General features: G+C 38.2%; 1 protein-coding gene across 4 annotated transcripts in view; it reads right to left on the minus strand.

Moving 5' to 3' along the window:
* Positions 1-3,160: 3,160 nt before the first annotated feature.
* Positions 3,161-19,200, minus strand: part of st6galnac3 (ST6 (alpha-N-acetyl-neuraminyl-2,3-beta-galactosyl-1,3)-N-acetylgalactosaminide alpha-2,6-sialyltransferase 3) — a 126,033-nt gene continuing 109,993 nt past the window's right edge. For all 4 annotated transcript variants that reach the window (XM_055014066.1, XM_055014069.1, XM_055014068.1 and 1 more), the window contains one exon: positions 3,161-14,719. In XM_055014066.1, the coding sequence (XP_054870041.1) occupies positions 14,530-14,719 (190 nt within the window). In that variant the 3' untranslated portion in view covers positions 3,161-14,529. The remainder of the gene's footprint in view (positions 14,720-19,200) is intronic.

The following is a 19,200-nucleotide window of genomic DNA, read 5'->3' on the forward strand; positions in this document are numbered from 1 at the left end:
GTGGGTTTAGTCTCTTCATGTGACCCCATGTTGACTCCATGATGCTAAGATGACAACTCTGTGGGAACAAACCATCTGCTGCTGGAATATAAATATATATATATTTATTGATTTATTTATATGTTTGGGCTCATTTTCCTGCTGCAGAATAAATCTGTCACCAATTAGATGCAACAGTGATGGTCCAATCTGAAAATCTATAGTTTTTTTCACAGTTTTTTCATCTTCATGTCAAACAAACGAAATAAACCATGTTTCTGCACACAGTTTACAGTTAAATGCTGCCGAAAGCTGGAAAACTGCTGCTGTTTTCTGGTCACAACGCTGCTTTTTGCATCATCAAAAACCTAAACTGATATTTTTAACAGCATGTTTTTAACCCTCGTGTCGTCCTGCGGGTTAAAATTGACCCAGTTTAAAGTTTGAAAATGTGGAAAAAATATATTTTCACAGTGAAACTTCTGATGTCCACATTTTCAACATTTTTGCGAAATCTTTGAACATTTTTTGGTGGAAAAAAAGAAACATTTAAAATGTTTCTTAGGAACATTCACACAAAAATCTACCAAAATCCAGCAAATTTAGCTGGATTTTGGTTGATTTTTATGTGAATGTTCTGAAAGAAAATATTAGAAGTTTTACTGATATATATGGAATCTCTTTAGATATTTTTAGGATTTTTTTGGAAGATTTTTACTAATTTTTTGAAAATATTCACAAGAATTTTCTTGCCAAATTTGGGGGATTTTTTTTTTAAATAAAACTTTTAAGGGAAATTTTTAAGGAAATATTGGAATTTTCTTGAAGTTTTTGCAAATTTTTACAAATTTGAGGAATTTTTTTTTCAGACTTTCTGCATTTTTTTCAGACAAGGAAACAATATTTATTGGTGTCCGCAAATGAAGACAACAGGAGGGTTAAACAGCATCTAGCCAAAGTTAAAAGGCAAAATTCAAGGGAACGAAAAGAGCAGCTCTGTTTTTTAGTGCTCTAGTTTTTTTTACACCATCAAAAAGGCCTAAAACATCAATTTAGGCAGGATTTAAAAGGCAGAGCTCAATAAAAACGACTCCTAAAGCAACCCATTTATACATTAACAAACCTCTTGGTGGTTTAACGTGAATCTAAAACATCTTAAACCTTTGCTGCTCGGTGCCTTTGGTCCTGATGAGGCTGAATCACTCCTCTGTTGGACGGCGGTCAGCTCAGGCCAACAACAACTCCAGCTGTCAGTTAATTATCTGAAGCCAGAGGGGTCGTAACAACATTATCCAGACGTTCTCTCCCTGCGCCGTGAATCATTTTGATAAATACCACAAAAGGCGAGGCTTGGCACCCTGCTGGGCTCAACATGACAGTTAGAGATTAGTATGGTTGTTAATGTGCTGCATCTGAGCTCAGCCTGACGTTTCCAACATGGAGCTCCTCTGGTTCTACAAATAAAGGCCTCTAGTGTCGGAGAACAGCTCCTCTGCATTTGCCAGATGTGAGAACATTTCCCCGGTTGTGTTATTCGGGTTATTTGGGCTCTGAGAGTTCCACTCTTGACTCTAGCAAATGATGTTTACCCACCACTGAATGAGGGGAATCTAATGTGTCCATGGATTATCCTCTGGTGACATGTTTCCAGACTACAAAGTGCATGTTTTAGACACCGGAGATCACAGTTTGCTTCCAGGGTCACAGTATGTCAGTGTTTCTCAAATAGTGGGGCGCGCCCCCCTAGGGGGCCACAGAGGCATGTCAGGGGGGGCGCAGGCGACTGGGAGGAAAAGGTCCTTCAACACGGAACTAATTAGCTGAACTATTGTTTTAACGTCGGCCTGTTTTTCACGGCGTACAACAATACTGAAATTGTGCTGGCCCATAGACTGTATATGCCATAGATATAAATAATAATAATAATAATGATCTTCTGTATATATCTATGGTATATGCACTGGCCGTTCAGACTCCGAAGTACAGACTCCTGAGAACAGGAGAACGCATCGTTAATGTGCAGTCGGAACACCAGCGTACTTGATCACGTCACGTACTCGGCTCATCTCCTCCGATTGTTTTTACCAGCAATGTCAAACATACGGCCTGTGGGCCAAAACCGGCCCACCAGACGGTCCATTTCGGCCCATGGGAAGACTTTACAAATGATAAAAATTACAACAACATTAACTGTAAAATTGTAAATTTAAAATAATTTCTAGAACTTGACAAGTTGTTCTGATCATGAAGTGAAATACTAGATTGTTCAGTTCCAGATACCTGTGACTGAACGTTTTGTGTTTTTGTAGATAAACTGTTACCTGGCAGTTACAATGCATGTGTAAATGGTGAACTGAGGCATAATAGGCTACTGTTGAAATGTAACTTGTTTTCCTTAAGAAATTTCAGGTTCATAATATTTTGTAAAAAGATACATTAAATGTGAACATTTTCAGAATGTACTTTTTTTGAACTAAAACAAAGGGGAAAAGTTGGAATTGTGGTTATTTATAGGTTATTATGCTGTGATTTTACTGGTGGGGCCCACTGGAGATCAGATTGGGTTTATGTGGTCCCTGGACTAAAATTAGTTTGGGTCTTCACATTCTAGAAAAAGCAAGAGTGTAGAGTTAGATTTAGGTCGTTTTAAGGCAGAAAGGGACTATTTTCATTGAATAAACTTGAAATGTGTAACCCTCATACAAAGCTATGAGTTTTTTATTCACCTAAATACAAATTGTAATGTATGTTGCAGTATTTGACCTAACTATTGGTGCAAATTAGTACAAGCATGTAGTTTTTAGGACACAGCTAGGTGAAGAACCTAAACTTCTGCTGCTTCAAGTTGTGAAAATCGCAGTCAGAGTTATAAAAGTTCAACATTTCACTGCCGCAGCGTCTTTAATTTTCTGTCTCGATACTTTATTCATTTCTGTGGCATGAAAAGCACAAATGTGAGCATTATTATTTCAAACTGGTGCTCATTTCTGCAGAGGTTACATAAAAAGCCAAACTCTCAGCACATCTCCGCTCCTCCACTGATGTTTTTAAAGAGTTCTCCTGAGACGCCACATTTGAGTTGACAGCTCCATTCATAGAACATGAATGCATTTTATCAGGTTCCTTACATTCTCATGATGCTTACTCGGCTGTGTTTGTGAAAGAAATGTAATCATATAAAGCAGTTTCATGGTTTTCTTTAATCCCCACAGTGAATCAAAGACAGAGGACAGAATTCACGTCAGTAAAAATAAGAACATTCACAATAGATCTAATTTTAGCTAATATGCAGACAGCAAAATGACAGAAAATTACACATAATCACTACTTATTTTTGAACAAAATGTACATTTGGATAACCTGCAATGATCCATGCAGCATTTGGATGTTATTTTAGCAAAAACTACCTTTTGTTTTTCTTCTACAGCAAGTTATTTTTACATTCTATGCAACTCAAACACACCCAAAGTTACACGTTTCACAAGGACACTTGACCTGCAAATGAAAAGGGAAAGTGCGTTACAACAAAAACCAAAACTGTGAGACGTGCACACAGGAAAAGAGATAATAAAATGATGAAATGTAAGAAAGCACTTTGAGAAAATGGCAACAACACTCAGGAAGGAATGAATAAAGATGCTACATAAAGAGGTTTCAGCGTTCTTCAAAATCCAAAGCAATCACCTCACAGCAGGACAAAGCCAGGACGATGAAGACGAGGAACAACCAAGCTCACGTCTTTGTTCCTCAAACCTTCAGATGCTTTAATCAGGACTCTGTTTGCAAAAAGCAGGACTGACCTTCAGTTTGCTTTGTCACCATTTGCATTTATATACAGCAAGTAGAAAGACAAAACACTGTCAGACTTCAGGACAGATGAAACCGTCTGAAAGCAAACAACAGCTCAGACCGTGACACAAGGCTGTTCCATTACAAGTTCAAGCTGTGGGCGGAAACAAAAGAGGAAAACGCTGAATATACACAAATTCACAGCAAAAACAATGTTGAGAAATTCACTAATAGACGACTTGAAGACACGTGTAGATTTGAAGTAACCCACTGAATGAAAGAAACGTGAGCAGAGTGGAGCCAAACATGAAACCTTTTCTGACGGACAGATTGATGAACTCTGATATGAAAGCAGACGAGCTGCTGGTGGAGGGGAGGGTTCAGCTCAGAGTCAACTTTAGATTCTGTCACTTTATATTTAACTAGACGGATTCTTCTGCCTGGAAATTACAGAAACAAAAGATGGTAGTAAATTATACTAGAAATGTTAACCGTGTGAACCACAAAACCTGCAGCAGATTGGAAAGAAAGGTTATCTTTTTTAAAAAATGCCATGATTACACCATTTATCAGGACCAGAAAATGCAAAAACACAAAACTTCCACTGACTTGAAAATGGAAACACAGCGAGGAACAAACCCCTGTGTGTTCAGTTTGTTGATTTCTTGGTGCATCAAATCCTGTTTATTATAAATCTGATTTTTAACCCTCATGTCGTCCTGCGGGTCAAAATTAACCCGTTTTAAAGTTTGAAAATGTCGAAAAAAAATATTTACACAGTCAAACTTCTGATGTCTACATTTTCAACATTTTTGGGAAATTTTTGAACATTTTTTTGGTGAAAAAAAAGAAATGTTGAAAATGTTTCTTAAGAACATTCACATAAAAATCAACCAAAATCCAGCGAAAGTCACTGGATTTTGGTTGATTTTTTTTATGAATGTTCTTAAAGAAAATATTAGAAGTTTTACTGATATATATGGAATCACTTTAGATATTTTTATGATTTTTTTGAAGATTTTTACTCATTTTTTGAAAATATTTACAAGAATTTTCTTGCTACATTTGGGGGATTTTTTTAAAATAAAATTTTTAAGGGAAATTTTTAAGAAATTATTGTAATTTTCTTCCTGAAGGTTTTGCAAATTTTCAGAAATGTGGGGATTTTTTTTGCTGCATTTTTGGATTTTTTTTTTAGAGAAGGAAACAATATTTTTTGATGCCTGTAAATGAGGACAGCAGGAGGGTTAAACATTATTTTAGACCTGTTTAGGGGCTAATGAAAGTTTAACACTTCTATATTCTAACATTTACTGTAGTATTTTTAAGGTATCATAAAGCAGCTCTGTTTTAGCTTTTAGGGTGAGTTGTGTGAAAATTCTGAGCATGTCAATGAGAAGGAAGAGAGGAAAAGAAACCCCCCAAAAGGCGAGACTGTAAAAGCCTGATTATTTAGATGAATCAGAAAGACGTGTCTTATTTTATACATTCCTTAAATGACAGATGTTAGAACCTGAACACTATTTTATTTTATTTACTCCAGAGGCATTCATTGAAATCCTGAACAGATGAGATGTTAATTTCTCAGCAATAATAAACCATCAGACGTTGAAATCACACCAGACAAATGAGGAGTTCTGTTTCAAGAAAAACATTTGAACTGAGCCGTGTTGGTTTTTAAAAAGCTGTGTCATGATTTTCAAGTTTCTGTTCTCTTTGAATGACTTGTCTGTGAAAATTTTACCAAATCCAAGCTTTAAATTCCATCAGAGCTGCAGCATTATACCTCGTATTAATTTTATTGCCGTAAATAAACCATTTGAACAAAGTGAAATCTGTAAAAAAGAATAAAAAAATAAAATGAATAAATAAAGCACAAACATGGAGCGATTCATGACTTGGCCATAACCAACAGTCATGTGACAAAAATTCAGGAACTTCTCGGCTGAACTGCAGGATGTGTACACAGGTATGAATACAAAATAAAAGCATCAACAGTAAAAGTAGAGAAAATATTTCACAGTATTGGTAGTACATGTGGACACTTGTATGATTCCATTTTATATCCATACATATAACTTTCATTAGTTGTTTTTAGGATTTAGGATATTATAACTGCTATATATTTTCTCAGCTTCTAGCTGTGGTTGTTCTGTTTCCATCCAGGTGCAGGTTTTATATTGCAGTGAAAATTGAGCCCACAGTGAACAAAAACCTGACAGGAATATAAAACACCAAACTTGGGGTCCAGAGGGTTAATAATACATTTTTCCTGGTTCTGTTTTTTTATCTACTAAAAATCTCATGTTCTAAATTATTCATAACCCTTGAACTTGTTGCAGATCTTTCCAGAAACTCCCACTTTTAGACATTCCTCATCATTCTAGTCCTTTCCATGTTCCAGACCATAATAATACACCATCGTGCAACAGATACTAGAGGACTGGTTGCATTTCTTTAAAGTTAAAAACTATTCTAGAATTGAAAATAATAAAAGATCTCCTTGGAAAATAAATGCATCTTATTGTTGGCCTCCAACTCTGCCCACACTTTTATTCATGATGCGGCTGCAGATGATTCATGGGCGCCTATAAGAGGCGTATTCTCCATATTACACTGAATAATGCATCCGTGGGTATTCTTCCAGTGCATGGAGCCGAACAACGGAGTGTTTGCTGGTCAGAAAATAACCAGCCTGAAGCCAATAAAAAGAAAAACTCACAAACCACGGCATCAACAAAAAATAAAGGCAACCACTATTAGATCAAAACAGAGGATGAAGATGAACCTTCTTCCAACTAAAGGCCTCTACACACTGTACGATTAAGACCAAACGACAGTGAGAGAATGGTGGTGATATCTTTGGTCTTAGCTCTAAATCGGTGGTCCTACGTCGCACTGAGAGACAAGGACAGCCGTTGTCATGGAGACCAAAGACAAGCTGTCATAAAATCCTGACTGTCAGAAATCTGGGGTGATCATCTCACAGTGTGATGCTGCTGGACCTACAACAACTAAGTAACCAATAGAAATGCAGGATGAAATGACGTACTGATCAATAAACCCAAAGAGATGATTTACGGAGACAAAACGCATCAAAACTAGTTTGTTAGAGTTGTGGCAGCAGAAGTCTTTTAGTCGTGTCCTCCAGCTCAGACCATTTGACATTTCAGCAGATGGAGGGACTTGTTTTAAGACAATGCATCTTAAATATCTTGTTAAGTCAAACAATCTGGAAATTATCTTGTTCTGAGTTGTATTTTACAAGAAAACTTGAAATAAGTTCAATACATTTCAAATTAGGAGGTGACATGGAAGCAAAAATCTATTTTTGAGTAAAAAACTGCTACTTTTTTTTTAAGCATGTCTGGCTTATTTTAAGACACCTAAGCTTGCTAATCCTGGTAAAATAGAACTTTAAATACGTTTTCCCAACTAATTTTAAGATCTTAGTATTCTAAATATCACATCTTATTTCAAGAAATCTTACCAAGACATTTTTCACTTGTTCTATTGGCAGATTTTTTTCACTTATTTCAAGGTAAAAGTTCCTTGAAATAATTTTTTTTTCTTGTTTTGAGAGGAACATTTTTTCCAGTGCAGAGCAAACTTCACGTCGTGCCTAAAGATTATTAGATTCATGCCGTACAGCGTAGCAAGCTGGGAACTTCTAGGATTGTTAAAATCACACAGTGTGGAGAGGCCTTTATGAGTTAAAAAACACTAAAAGAAGATGTTAAAATGATTGGATGATGTCTTACAGCAGAACTCTTCTGTTGGTGATGATGGATGCAGGACTGAGAGGTAAAGTGAGCTGCCAGATGAGTGCACAATCAGGAGCTGAGAGGAAACCAATGAAACATGTAACATGCATGGCATACAGGATGAGCCCCGCCTCTGTTTTCTCCACAGCAGCAGAAAGAAGGATGTTTTTTAACTCTTCTGCCTCCCAGTCCTCCTCTTCAGGCTTTAATATTTTACATCTTCTACCACTCGGTGCAGCTTTGATCCACGGTGGAAATCCAACCGCCGACTGTCTTCCAATCCGCTCAGCCACGCCGGGAGGAATTTAAAAGAGGACATTTTTGCATTTTGCTGATGCTCTTGTCAGCTCGGTCGACTTCCAGTGAGTGACAGCAGGACAGACGAGGCTGAGCTCTGAGAGGATGGATGCACAGCTCTGACATGCTCTGTCTGGGCAGCAGAAAGGTCACATTTTTCTGCTCCTGATGCAAAACAAGTTTCAGAAAGTGCAGCTGACAAACAAGAACCCAGAAAGCAAGATGTCTGCTAATTTGCAAGTTAAATTCCATCAACATCTGAGCAAAAAACTCTACATATCAGCTTCTTCATCAGGTTGTCCTTCAGACTGACCTGTAGCAGATCATGTAAGCTAGAGGACTTTTAGTGTTTATAGACGTGTGCATGAAAGTCTTGATATGAAATAGTAATCTGACAAAAAAAATGCTTGAAAAGTTAAAAGTATTAGTTACGTTCTATAGTTTTAGTAAATATAAAACAGTATTCACCACTGTTTCTTCAACACTGAATCACAGTCAGTTTAACCTTCATGTCGTCATGCAGGTCAAACTGACCTGTTTTAAAGTATGAAAATGTGGAAAAAATATATATATTTTCACAGTGAAACTTCTGATGTCCACATTTTCAACAGTTTTGGGAGATCTTTAAACATTTTTGGTGGAAAAAAAAAATGTTGAAAATTTTTCTTAAGAACATTCACATAAAAATCAACCAAAATCCAGCAAATTTCGTTGGATTTTGGTTGATTCTTTTGTGATTGTTCTTCAAGAAAATATTAGAAGTTTTACTGATATATATGTAATCACTTTAGATATTTTTAGGGTTTTTCTTGGAAGATTTTTTACTCATTTTTTGAAAACATTTTCTTGCCAAATTTGGGGCAACTTTCAAGGGAAACTTTTAAGGAATTCTTGGAATTTTCTTCCTGAAGGTTTTGCAAATTTTCAGAATTTTGAGGAATTTTTTTGCTGAATTTTTTGATTTTTTTTTTTTTTTTTTAGACAAGGAAACAATTTTTTGGTGCCCATAAATGAGGCAACAGGAGGGTTAATTTGGGTTTTTAAACATTTACAGAAAAAAGACTCTTTCATGTCAAAGTGAAATCAGATTTCTACGAAGTGATGTCAATTACGACTTACATTAGCAACTAAATTACTTGATTAAAAGTCTAAAATGTAAAATATGTGACTGCATAAGTATTCACCCCTAAATGAATCACCTAATTCAACACAGGTGCAGCTAACTGGTATTAGAAGTGCCAGAATTCATGAAATGGGCATCACCATGTGTCTCAGTGACTGTAGTGTTAATACACCTGTGTCTAGAAGGTCCAGTACTCCTGGATAAAACAACACCAAGAGGACAAAAGAATACTCCAGAACTCTGGGAAAAGGTTATTGAAAAGCATAATTCAGGAGATGGATACAAGAAAACTTCCAGGTCACTGAATATCCCATAAAGAACAGCTGAGTCCAATAAGAAATGGAAGAAATGTGGCACATGCTTGAATCTGCCTGGAGCAGGTCGTCCTCAAAAACTGAGTGATTGTTTGTCTCTTCTGTAGACTAGTGAGGGAGGCCACCAAGACTCCTATGACTCCCTGAAGGAGTTACTAGATTCAGTGGCTGAGATGGAAAAAATACAGCAGCTGTTGCTTGTTCTTCATCAGTGCAAACTTTATGAGAGAGAAAGCCACTGTTGAAAAAAAAAAATCACATTAAATCTCAGCTACAGTTTGCCAGACATCATGTGGGAGACTCTAAAGTTAACCTGATAAAAGTAAAAAAAAAAAAGAAACCCAAAATGCTGCAAACACATCAACCCCACTGTGAAGCACGGTGGTGGTAGCATCATGATATGAAGCATCAATGATTGCAGCGGAGGACAACCTGACGTAGTCTGAAGAGAACTGAAGAAACTCAGACTAAATACTGACCTGAAGGGGATGAATAGCTGTGCAATCACCTCTTCTACGCTTTATTTTCTTTTTTAAAATGTAAATTACTTGAAGAATTCTGTTTCTATGTTGACATGAAAGAGGTTTTTGGGTTTTTTTTGTCAAAGTCAAGTGAAACTGACCATGATTCAATTCAAAGCTTCCAAAGAGGTGAAAACCTTGTATCTTCACTGTAAGGAACCCAGACAACTATTAGCTAAATTGGAAAGATGTGTGTAGACTCTCAGTCTTCCAGGTCACGGCCATCTTAAGCATTTCAGCAGAAGACAACTGAGCAATCAAAAAGAACCAACAACAACAACAGTAACAAAAAATCCAGCTGCTTGTTGCTGAAGCACTCAGAGTACAAGGACTGATCACCTTCAGAAGTTACTGCTTTTTTACGACTAAGAATCTGTGCTGCAAAACATGCAAAAGTTTAAAAACACTCTGAAACTTCTCGAGGACTCGTCTCCAAAGCAGCTATGATCCTTTAGTTTGTCTCAAACAAAAGGTGGACACGAGTGTTTTACGACTGAGGAGATGCATTCATGGTGTTTGTTAGACCTGGAGGAGAATGACGCCGAATGTAGGTTTAACTTTTCTATTGTTTACAAGAAAACTCCACAGGGTGTCTTCAGCTCGAGGTACATTTAGTAGCTTAGTTTTATCTCAGGCCTTCAGCTACATCTGATGGTTTTAATCAGCAGCTGGGAGTTGAGGGAGAAACACTAGAAGGCAGACCATTAGTTAAGATTATTTGGTAAAACTTGTATTTCCAAGATAAGAATAATGAGTTTTTACAGAGTTATAGTCACTTCTGCTTCTTTATCTTAATAATCCGAAGACACGTCAAGAAGTCCACGAAGACCACGCACAGATTTCCAACTGTGAATTAATGAACACAAGTTGTAGCTGCCTTGAGGTTCCAGCGACATTTAGCACCACCTCACCAGCTCCTGGCCTTCAGAGAGTTTTTCAGGCTCGAGAACTAAATTTAAACCCTTCGTCAGAGTGAAAGTTCTATTCTCAGGGTCTAATAAGGAGAAGAGTACAAGGCTACAATCACTGTTTGTTCAGCAGTGGTAGAAACACCATAGTGTCGTAGGATCTGGTGCACATGAGGCTGTTTTCCACTGCAGGACCTCGTGAGTCATTTCTGGATGGCTGGATTCAATCGTCTTTGTTAATCTTCTTCATCTCCAGAGAACCAGGTTTCGTGATGTTGCCAAGGGAGGTTCTTCTGAGCAGCATGATAAAACTGCTGTATGGGTCTTGACTTGAAAATGCCAGCAAGTGCCATTTTCTGCCCTTTAATTGTCCCTAACTGGAAATTTACCAAATCAGCTATCATGAGCAGTTATGTACAGTTCCAGAAAGGATGAAAGGCCTGATTAGAGGAAACAGCTGTAAAAGTCTGCATCACCTCGGGTCTGTCCTGACTTCCTGCAGTGGAAAGATGCCATTTTTTTTAGATTTACTACAACATTTAGGCCCTTTGTCAGGCTGAAACTGACTGGGTGTAAGTTGTGTTTTCAGGGTGTAAAGAAGTCCGCAGAGAACACTAGGAGGCTACAATTCACTGTTGCTAACATAATATAGTTCAATGTGTAGGTAGGACCTGGTTCACAATCAGGCTGTTTTCCACTGCAGGAACTTGGGGATGTTTTAGGACTTTCTCTAGGCTGAATAAAGTACCGACTCCAGGGTAGGTCCATCTGAGTGGCCAAGAAAAACTGCTATGTGGGTCTTGAAGCTGATTGTTTAAACTTGGAGAAGACGTCTCAGTGTGTTTAACGTGAAATTACCCATACGGCTATCACAAAAAACTCTCCCTGTGCTATTTCATACATGCACAAAGAACTGGAGCTACATCCAATTACTATTATTAATCAAAGTTGGCGTCATGGTCGGATATGATGGTTTCCACATTGCATTAGAAACAGAAAGGCTCAAAATGAATGATTAGGGACGTTACTGTAAAAGTTCACACTAACTCCTGCCTGTCCTGAGTTCCTGCAGTGGAAAGACACTTTTTGTAGACTCAGGAAGTACATTTAGATCCTTTTTCAGGTTGAAGTTGTGTTTTCAGGGTGTAAAGAAGTCAGTAGAGAACACTAGGAGGCTACAATTCACTGTTGCTAACATAATATAGTTCAATGTGTAGGTAGGACCTGGTTCACATGAGGCTGTTTTCCACTGCAGGAACTTGGGGATGTTTTAAGACTTTCTGTAGACAGAATAAAGTACCGACTAAAGGGTAGGGTCTTGAAGCTGATTGGTTAAAACTGGAGAAGACCTCTCAGTGTCTTTAATGTAAAATCCCCATGTAGCTATCACTACAAACCCTCCTTTGTTCTGTTTTCTACACACTCATAAAACTGGAGTTACAACAGCTAACTAGGTATTAATCAAAGTTGGCGCCATGGTCGAATATGTTGGATTCAGAACAGAAAGGTTGAAAGAGCCGCTCTGTTCCTGTAACATTTAGTGTGACATCATTCCAGTCCTGAGTTCTTGCAGTGGAAAGACGCCTTCTTAAACCGAACAACTACATTTAAATCCTTTGTCAGGTTGAAACTGTTTGGACATTTCTGAGTGTGTAAAAAAGTTCCCAGAGAAGACCACGAGGCTACAGATAACTGTTGTTTCAGCAGCATTTCAAACACTAGATTTCACTGTGTAGGTAGGATCTGGTCCTTAACCCTCATGTCGTCCTGCGGGTCAAAATTGACCCGTTTTAAAGTTTGAAAATGTGGAAAAAAAAATATTTTCACAGTGAACCTTCTGATGTCCACATTTTCAACATTTTGGGGAAATCTCTGAACATTTTTTGATGGAAAAAAAGAAATGTTAAAAATGTTTCTTAAGAACATTCACAAAAAAATCAACCAAAATCCAGCGAAGATTTTTATGTGAATGTTCTTAAAGAAAATATTAGAAGTTTTACTGATATATATGGAATCACTTGAGATATTATTAGGATTTTTTTGGAAGATCTTTACATTTTTTTGGAAAATATTTACAAGAATTTTCTTGCCAAATTTGGGGGATTCTTTAAAAATAAAACTTTTAAGGGAAACTTTTAAGGAATTATTGGAATTTTCTTCCTGAAGGTTTTGCAAATTTTCAGAAATTTGGGGAATTTTTTTGCAGATTTTTAAAAAAATTTTCAGAGAAGGAAACAATATTTTTTGGTGCCCGTAAATGAAGACAACAGGAGGGTTAATGAAGAGTGATCAGGACAGAGGTCCGTTCCTGAAACAGTGCCGATATAAAAGCTGTCACTGTTCAACCAAATTTACAGTTTTAGTTCCAGAAAAAGCTACAACTGAACCCTAGGTTATGAGGATGTTTTCTGAAGATATTCTGTTGACCTGGAAATCAACACGTCAGTGCTCAGAGAGAAGCTGGAGCTCCTCTGTGGTAAACAGCAGTAGCAGCTGCAGTATATTACCGTCGTCAGGGACCCTCTGCATCAAGTCGCCTAAATTAGAAGTCTTTGAGTCCTTCCAGTCCTTGCTCCGACCAGGACACTAATCACAGCCTCGGGGGGAAGTCATGGTCACAGCTACCAGCCACCCACACCTCAGCACTTCTCTGATTATTCTCCACTGTCCTGGAACAGAAGCGTTCAAATGAAATGAATCGAACCACGAGACGCTGCATCCAAAGACAAATGGGAGGTCGTGTTCACACAGTGATACTGCACACAAAGAGGCACAAAGCTGGATGAGAGGAGAGAGGAGGAGAGCCAGAGCATCTTCCTCTGTGTCAATACGATGAACTGCACACTATATCGCAGGCACAAAATGATAATAGAATACAATTAACTTCAAATGGTTTCACTGCACACATAAATCTCTCCTCTGCAGGTCACAAAGGACTGAACTCCTTCTGTAAAGACGGAGCTTCTAATTGCACATTGCTGTATGGGCTGTGATGCTCACATTGTCAATGGCACACCGTCAAAGAGCGTCAGGAACTTATCTCTGCAGAATAAATTAGAAAAACCACCCAGACATCGAGCCGACGCCACACAGTGTCTCTGAAAATTCAATTTCACAGCATGAGACAAGAAAAGACATCTTTAGGTTGTGAATAAACACGCAGTGTCGAAGCCGGTTCACCTGCCAGTTTGGAGAATCTGCTTTTAGCTCGCTCGTGTTTTCTTTTTCAAATGACCTTGTTTGCTGAAGCGTCTTTGAGGAGAACGGAGCAAATTGAAACTGACAGAGCATCTGCCTCCAATACTCCCCTCAGTCAGAGATGAAGGCCTGAATGATGCTCGTTACAGATTAATTACAGCCTGACAGGAGACAGACGCTCGGAGAAAACGGGGTGGATGAGCTCGTCAGACGTCGACGTCTCGTTTTCAGCTACAGTCCTGGAAAAAGAAAAATGTAAATTTAGGCTCAGTGACGTCTAGAGCCAGCGGACATCTGGGAGGTCACTGCCAGTTGACGGACGCTTGTTTCTTCTCTTTGTTTAAGTTCAAGCCATCCTTTGCTAGACTCGCAGAGCAGCGAATGGATCAATTAGCCAGCGAGTCGTGCTCCTCCTTCAGCTCTACAAACCAGAAGACTTAATATTCAAGAAGCAGGAGATATGTCAAACCTTAAAGTTAATTTGCCTGATTCAGGGGCCGGAATCCAACCAGGACTCGACCAACAACCTTCATGGAATGAAATTTGTGCTAAAATGAAGCTGAGAGTCTCCACAGAGACTCACTGGGTCTCTGCATGTTGATGATAGACGGTATCTCCATGCTGGTTCAGCCGGGGTCACGACAGCTGCCACGGCGGGTTGAAGAACTTGATGGCGTGAGTCTTGGCCCACTTGGAGAAAACGGACTTCTCTGTGATGAAGCGGTGTCCTCCGTAGGGGGCGCTCTCATGGAGGAGGTACTCAGCACACTCGTCCCGGCTGCCCGCCTCGTAGTAGTGGTAGGGAACCTTTTTATAGCCGTCTGTCCTGAAGGGAAAGAAAATAAGCCAGTTCATTGAGGGAAGTCTATCTACCAGCGCTGGACAGTAATCCTGGTAGGACTGGATGAAGAAACGACACCAGCGACAGACTCTTCATCAACCGCAAAAACGAAAAAAAAGAAAACTGTCCATCTCCAACTGCTTCCTGCTCGACCATTTCTGATTGGCTGTATTATGGTGACGTCATTTCAATGACCTAATGCTTAACTGCATTAAAGCTCCTGTTGTCTTCTTTTATGAGCACCAAAAAATGTTGTTTCCTTCTCTGAAAAAAATCCAAAAATTCAGAAAAAAAATTCCCCAAATTTCTGAAAATTTGCAAAACCTTCAGGAAGAAAATTCCAAGAATTCCTTAAACATTTCCCTTAAAAGTTTCATTTTTAAAAAAAAAACATTTTCTTGCTACATTTGGGGGATTTTTTTAAAATAAAATTTTTAAGGGAAACTTTTAAGGAATTCTTAGAATTTTCTTCCTGAAGGTTTTGCAAATTTCCAGAAATTTGGGGTATTTTTTTCTGAATTTTTGGATTTTTTTCAGACAAGGAAACAATATTTTTGGTGCCTGTAAATGAGAACAACAGGAGGGTTAAAAATAGATCAAAATTATCAGGATTTTTTTTTTCATATCCATTGTTATTAAATATTTACTTTGATAAAGTTGTTAGCTACAGTACCGTCCAAAAGCTTGGGGTCATCCAGACAATTCCATGTTTTCCATGAAAACTCCCACTTTTATCCATGTGCTAACATAACTGCACCATTAGCTAACACATTGTAGCATTAGAACACAGGAGTGATGGTTGCTGGAAATGTTCCTCTGTACCTCTATGGAGATATTCCATTAAAAATCAGCTGTTTCCAGCTAGAATAGTCATTTACCACATTAACAATGTCTACACTGGATTTATCATCTATTTAATGTTATCTTCATTGGAAAAAAAATGCTTTTCTTTCAAAAATACGGACATTTCTAAGTGACCCCAAACTTTTGAACAGTAGTGAATATTCCCCATATAAACTCAGGATATGTGAAAATCAATTATAAAATATAAATCTGTCACACAGACACTGATATATCTGTAATAAACTATTATCAGTCAGTACATCTACTAAACCAGTTTAAACATCCGGCTCCAGTTGGAAACCATTATTCGGGTACATTTTTTCAAGTCTATTTTCTTAATGTCTCCTGTTTGAACATGACTAATCCCACAGAAGCAAAGCAAAGTCCACAAAGAAATGATTCTGTCACGGCCGCTGCAGGTGACCGGCATGAACTAGATGAGCTGCAGCAGCACACCTGCAGCTCATCTAGTTCTGACTGACGCTCTAGAAAGACATTTATCATTTCAGCCTCTGTCGCCTAGGAGTACGGAGCGACATTAAGCCATGGAGCAGCATGTTTACCCCACAGCCTTCCTCAGGAGCGAGGACGTGGACTTTACTGTGGGTTGGGAGTTTCTGGCCAGTGTTGGCATTATAGCCTTGTATTTTGTGAATACATCCTGGTTAAGTTCGACCTGCCTGCCGCCTGCTGTGTTGCTTCTCGCTTTGGGTTCAGAATTTCCCTGTCCCGTGACAGATTCTGGAACTCGGTTGTGATAAAATTTCTCCTCTGCGATGAACTGGAGCCAAACTTTATCACTCAACATCTTAATGCTATCGTGTCTAATTGGGAACAAATCCCTCCAGTCAGGTGTAAATTTCCATGGAAAAAGCTCCCAGAAAAACAGCAGATTACTGTCTGTATCAGTTCCCATTCAGGCCTGGTCTCTCTGCTTAAAGACATACATGCTGATATGGATTTAATTCTATTTGCTGTTTGTTTCTGCAAGAAATCCTGGAACTGCTTCTGCTGTGTCGGCACAAATCAGTCATAATATATATGAAGATTAAAATGTTTAATATGATAATATGATTCATTCTGAAATCTCTCCTCTTCCAGACAAATAGTTTGACTATTATGTGGTGCAATAAACAAACTGAATTATTAAAACTATTAAAGCGGAGCTCCTTCAGAACAGAAAGCAGTAATCTGAACTGATTCTGCTGCGAGCAAACTTCCACACTCAGCAGGTTTTATTGGGAGAAGAGGAGCCGCCGAGTCGATCCAATAAACATTCTTTTACTCGAGTGTATTTATGTGTAAAACATCATGACGTTATTCATTCCTATTCTGAGCCAAAACACACCGTAAACTCGTACAGTAGGAAGCGCTCTGATTCGCTCTGTTTATAGAATTTGCTTTAACCCTCGTGTCGTCCTGCGGGTCAAAACTGACCCATTTGAAAGTTTGAAAATGTGGAGAAAAATATATATTTTCACAATGAAACTTCTGATGTCCACATTTTCAACATTTCTGGGAAATCTTTGAACAGTTTTTGGTGGAAAAAAAGAAATGTGAAAAATGTGCTGGATTTTGGTTGATTTTTATGCGAATGTTCTTAAAGAAAATATTAGAAGTTTTACTGATATATATGGAATCACTTTAGATATTTTTAGGATTTTTTGGGGAATTATTGGAATTTCCTTCCTGAAGGTTTTGCAAATTTTCAGAAATTTGTGGAATTTTTTTGCTGGATTTCTTTCCAGACAAAAAAAACAATATTTTTTGGTGCCCATAAATGAAGACAACAGGAGGGTTAAAAGAGAAGGAATCGATAAAACAGGAGGAAGCGGAGGACGAGGCTGTGGGATTCTAACGGTGACTGACGGATTCATGAGACGACGACTCCACCAACGATCCAGAGGAAGAAGCCAGACGGAAGAGAAGCAGCAGAAAGCGTCTGCTGGCGTACAGTGATCCAGCATCCCTGCCTCTCCTCTGTCACACGGCGCTGCGTTAACAAATAAATTGAATTCCAGCTCCGTCTGCTGCACCTGTTGAAGCTCCATTACCACAACCACCGAGGTCACTCCTCACTAAAGCTCAAAACTTCTCCTCTTCCACCGGAGCGTCCAGCTGCCAAAAGCACTTTGTGCGACACTAAATTGTCAATTCAGAGCAAAACACAATATCCTCCTGTCTGACGCCACATGGAGGGGAATAAATGAGGGACGGACAGGCAGAGAAACCCACCCTGAACTCCCTCACTGAATCATAAAACCCTCTGAGATGGTTGAATTATCGCTGCTCTCTGCTTTTATTCCAGCTCCTGCTGTGCACAGGGAACACGCAAAGGATTTCACCGTGCATTAGGTTAAAGTACACTGCAAAAACTCCAAATCTTACCAAGTCTATTTGTCTTATTTTTAGTCAAAATGTCTCATCCCACTAGAATTAAGATAAATTCACTTAACAAGAGACATTTCAGCAGATGGAGGGATTTGTTTTAAGACAATGCATCTTAAATATCTTGTTAAGTCAAACAATCCTGAAATTATCTTGTTTTGAGTTGAATTTTACAAGAAAATTCAAAATCAGTTTAACCCTCGTGTCGTCCTGCAGGTCAAAATTAACCTGTTTTAAAGTTTGAAAACGTGGAGAAAAAAAAATTATTTTGAGTGAAACTTCTGATGTCCACATTTTCAACACTCTTGGGAAATTTTTGAACAGTTTTAGTGGAAAAAAAAGAAATGTTAAAAATGTTTCTTAAATTAGATATTTTAAGGATTTTTTTGGGAAGATTTTTACTCATTTTTTGAAAATATTTACAAGAATTTTTTTTGCAAAATTCCAAGAATTCCTTAAAAGTTTCCCTTAAAAGTTTTAAGGGAAACTTTTAAGGAATTCTTGGAATTTTCTTCCTGAAGATTTTGCAAATTTTCAGAAATTTGGGGAATTTTTTTTTCTGAATTTTTGGATTTTTTTCAGACAAGGAAACAATATTTTTTGGTGCCCATAAATGAAGACAACAGGAGGTTTAATACATCTCAAATTAGGAGGTTACATGAAAGCAAAAATCTATTTTTGAGTGAAAATCTGCCTTTTTTTTTTTTTTTTTTAAGCATATCTGGCTTATTTTAAGACACCTAAGCTTGACAATCCTGGTAAAATAGAGCTTAAAATAAGTTTTCCAGCTAATTTTAAGATCTCAATATTCTAAATATCATATCTTATTTCAAGAAATCTTACCAAGCCATTTTTCTCTTGTTCTATTGGCAGCTTTTTTCACTTATTTCAAGGTAAAAGTTCCTTGAAATAAACTTTTTTTCTTGTTTTGAGAAGGGCATTTTTTCCACTGTGTTTGATTTGGGGGAGCTCAGGTAGAGGAGGAGAGTCCATCGAGGCTGAGATGACTTCAGACCGAGCAGCGTCTTGTTTGTCATTACAGCCAGACGGTAATCGGTCACCCAGGACAACCGCCTCAAACACAAATAAAACCCCAAGCCGAGGTCCAGCCACCCGCAGCGACGCTCGCTCTGCAGCCTGCTGGGTATTCCAGGCAGGAAGACATTACGGTATTCACGGCACGGAGAAGCCAATATAGATTTCAGCATAGAAATTCAGCCATTAAATCCAGACTG

The sequence above is a fragment of the Amphiprion ocellaris genome, chromosome 10 (genome assembly GCF_022539595.1).
Source record: "Amphiprion ocellaris isolate individual 3 ecotype Okinawa chromosome 10, ASM2253959v1, whole genome shotgun sequence".
NCBI lineage: Eukaryota > Metazoa > Chordata > Actinopteri > Pomacentridae > Amphiprion > Amphiprion ocellaris.